Genomic DNA, 3226 nt, shown 5'->3' on the forward strand with positions numbered 1-3226 from the left:
GCAAGAGACTTGACCTGGACTCTTGCTCAAAGACTTGAGACTTGACCTGGACTCTAGCTCAAAGATTTGAGACTTGACTTGGACTCTTGCTCAAAGAATTGAGATTTGACCTGGACTCTAGCTCAAAGACTTGTGAGCATCTCTGGCGATGACACTGTTCAAGATTGTGTACAGTTATTTAAACTACAATTACATTTTGTAAAAACAGCTGATTTATAATCATACCATTGATAAATGTATTTTACAGTACATCATAAAATTAAATGAGAATAAAAAATTAAAACAGATACACAGCTCTACTGTAAATCATTTAAAACATTCAATGAATTTGATTTGGTATTGTATTTCCATAAAGTTAGGCTGCTCACAAGAGTTCGATTAAAATAAGAAGGGTCATCCTGCAAAAGCACTGAATCTAACATTTCCCACAATGCAAATAAATAGCATCATTCATTAGGATCTAGAAGCCTGCATGTTAGCTGACAACACTTTAAAAAATGTATAAAGTAATCATAACACACATTCTTAATTTGGTAACAAGTCCAGGATTTGCCAAGATAGGTGGTATTTTTAACCCATAAAGCCCCAAAATAAGGCTGTTTCAAGGCCGCCTCTTGTTGTTGCTAAATGTTTATCTGGGTTGTCTTACCCTGACTGACAATTCAGCTGGAAGGATTTTTGCATTGTCTTTAAAACAGGGAAAGACCATTTCTGTGAAAGTGTATTTGATGGTGTGTACAAGTGTCTTCCTATCAAGGTCAAAGAATGACAGAATTCCTTTGTCATAATCTAGCTGCACTCTGACCTTGTGGGGAAACAAATCTTCAGATACAATTTTCATATATTCGTATGGAGTATGCTCACGCAGAATGTCAGTGCAACTACACATGTAGATGCCCCAGAACTTTCTACCTCTGTAAATGTCAGCATCAGCACCAGTAGCAGCCACACCAACAGCCCAATAACCCCCCACCTCCACATCCCAGCTGTGTTTTCCAGAGCTAAAGCCTTCAGAGCCAGCAACGCCTTCACCTCTACTCCTTTCTGGGTTATAAGGAAGCTGCTGACTTTTGTCTCTTTTGGTTGAACGAGTCAGGTGTTCTGATATGGCCAATAGCGAGTAGCCAGTGTTGGGGTCCAGAATTACAGGAGCTTCAAAGAAAAAATAGAAAAGTAATGGGAAAGTCTATTGAGACGTTTATTAAAGTAAAGGTAGCAGCTTTACTGAAGGCATTATAGTGTAATTAGAAAACAACTTGGTGCTGCTGTGATGATGAAGTTCATCAGTTAGCTGTACATGTCACAGCAGATTAAAATAAAAATATGGTGAAACAGAAACACTTTGCTTACTGTATTGGACTATATTCTTCATCTTCAGCCAGACTGTGAACAGCACATTCCCAAGGTGTTTCGCCTCGTCGATCAGGGCTCCTGAAGGGGTCTCTGGTTCTGGCAGGGTGCATTGGGATCTGAAAGAACATTATACAACCACAGATTACCAGTTAAATATTTTAAATACCCCACACTGGTAGTGTGGAGTATTTTAGTGTACAGGAAGCAACTTACCGCTTCATAGTGGATTTGACATTCTGTAAAACAAAAAGACAAAAGGATAAAATATCACTACCATTAATTGTGTTGTATATTCAATGTTAAGATCAGAATATTAATTAACACAGCTAATCACTGAGTACCAGCATAAATGAGAAGTCTTCAGCTTTCATCTCCCGCTCTATGGTTTCAGTTTTGTGTGTGAGCGAGGAGATCTCAGCAGTCAAATTAACAATCCTGATGTTCATTGCTTCACTCTTAAGCACCGACTCCTTCCTCACTGCATCAATCCTAGCAGCCTCCTCTGCTCGCAGGAACTGGTAAAGCGTCAGAAACTCTTCTTTGATCGTCTTCTCTGTCTGCTGAGCCTGGAGCTGAAGAGAAACACCATTTTGATGAAGGTAGACGACAGATGATGGGTTCTATCTTAAGAACCATAATGTATGTGACTTACCTTGATGTGGCTGGCCATTTTATCATAGTTAAGTTTATGTGCATTAAATGACCCCAGTTTGCTCTTTAAGTGCATCAGTTCAACCTTGAGTTTGGTCTACAAATAAATGTAAACATAGTAAACAGTGGATTAGTTACACAACACATTTGCCTGGTATGTGCAATATGAGGAATTATTAAAAAAAACGTTCAGGCATTTTTACTAAAGTAAGCTATATATACTTGCTCACCCTATGGGCTTCCGCTGCTTCACTGAGGGGGATGTATTTGTGTTTCTTATGTTTTTGAGCATCCCTGCAAATCACACAGATGAGCTGCTGATCATCCACACAGAAGAGTTTGAGTTTCTCACCATGCAGACTGCAAATCTCCTTAGATCCTGAATTCGCTCTCTGACTCCTCTCTCGTCTCAAGGTGTCGGACAGGTTTCTTAGTGCCAGATTCCGTGGAGGCTGAGTCATTGGAAATATTTCCTTACAGACTGGGCATGTCTGGAGTCTACTCTGTCTCCACCACTCCTGAAGACAGTACTTACAGAAGCTGTGGCCGCACAACAAGACAACGGGATCCTTGAATATGTCACAGCACACAGGGCAGGTGAAATCCACTTCAGATTGTGATGCGTTGGCAGCCATTCTGTTGACTTCTCCCGCGCTTGTCTGCTCCTCCTCGTCTCAGACAGCCTACTTACTTTCACTTTCACAGATTCACTCGTATTTGCTCAACCAGAGGTCAAGTTCAGTGCTTTTAGTTCAAAGCGGTTTCAACAAACACTCATAAATACCTATCACATAAATAAATGTCCTATTCACTGGATTGTCTTCCTTTTCTTTGTTTTTCAAATACAATACCACAGCACAGCAGCTTTAGGTTCTGAATTCCTGTGAATTCTTCCTGTTTTCTGTGTAAAAAGGGAGGAGCTTTTGCTTGTCTTTTTTTGTTTGATATTTCTCCACTTTGTCCTGTCCTGCGCAGTGAACAGTAACACAGCGCAGTAACACTCATCTGGTTTAGCAAAAGAATGAGGAAAGAAATAATCATGATTATCTGATTGGTTTCTGTGTGACAAAGTGGCAAACCTACTGTAGACTGTATACAACTTTTGTACACCTCACTAGTGTAACGGAGGGGTAACGTTAAGCTGAAAAGTGCAGACAAATCAGGGTTTGTGTTGTTGTGATTGTCCAGTGACTGTTTTTATAGCTACTATATATTCAGTTTA

The 3226-nt window shown here is 40.0% G+C and overlaps 1 protein-coding gene across 1 annotated transcript; it reads right to left on the bottom strand.

The window, feature by feature from the left end:
• Nucleotides 1-218: 218 nt before the first annotated feature.
• Nucleotides 219-2902, bottom strand: LOC119909217 (tripartite motif-containing protein 35-like). Its single transcript, XM_038727322.1, has 6 exons — nt 2235-2902; nt 2006-2101; nt 1695-1925; nt 1567-1589; nt 1351-1469; nt 219-1152 (listed from the first exon to the last, which is right to left on the bottom strand). Exons 1-6 carry the CDS (start codon nt 2637-2639, stop codon nt 632-634), a joined length of 1395 nt encoding a protein of 464 aa, XP_038583250.1. The 5' UTR covers nt 2640-2902; the 3' UTR covers nt 219-631.
• Nucleotides 2903-3226: the final 324 nt, after the last annotated feature.

Source organism: Micropterus salmoides, unplaced genomic scaffold, assembly GCF_014851395.1.
Source record: "Micropterus salmoides isolate LMB-PRFRI ecotype aquatic unplaced genomic scaffold, ASM1485139v1 Ms_hic_scaffold_18, whole genome shotgun sequence".
NCBI classification, from domain to species: Eukaryota; Metazoa; Chordata; class Actinopteri; order Centrarchiformes; family Centrarchidae; genus Micropterus; species Micropterus salmoides.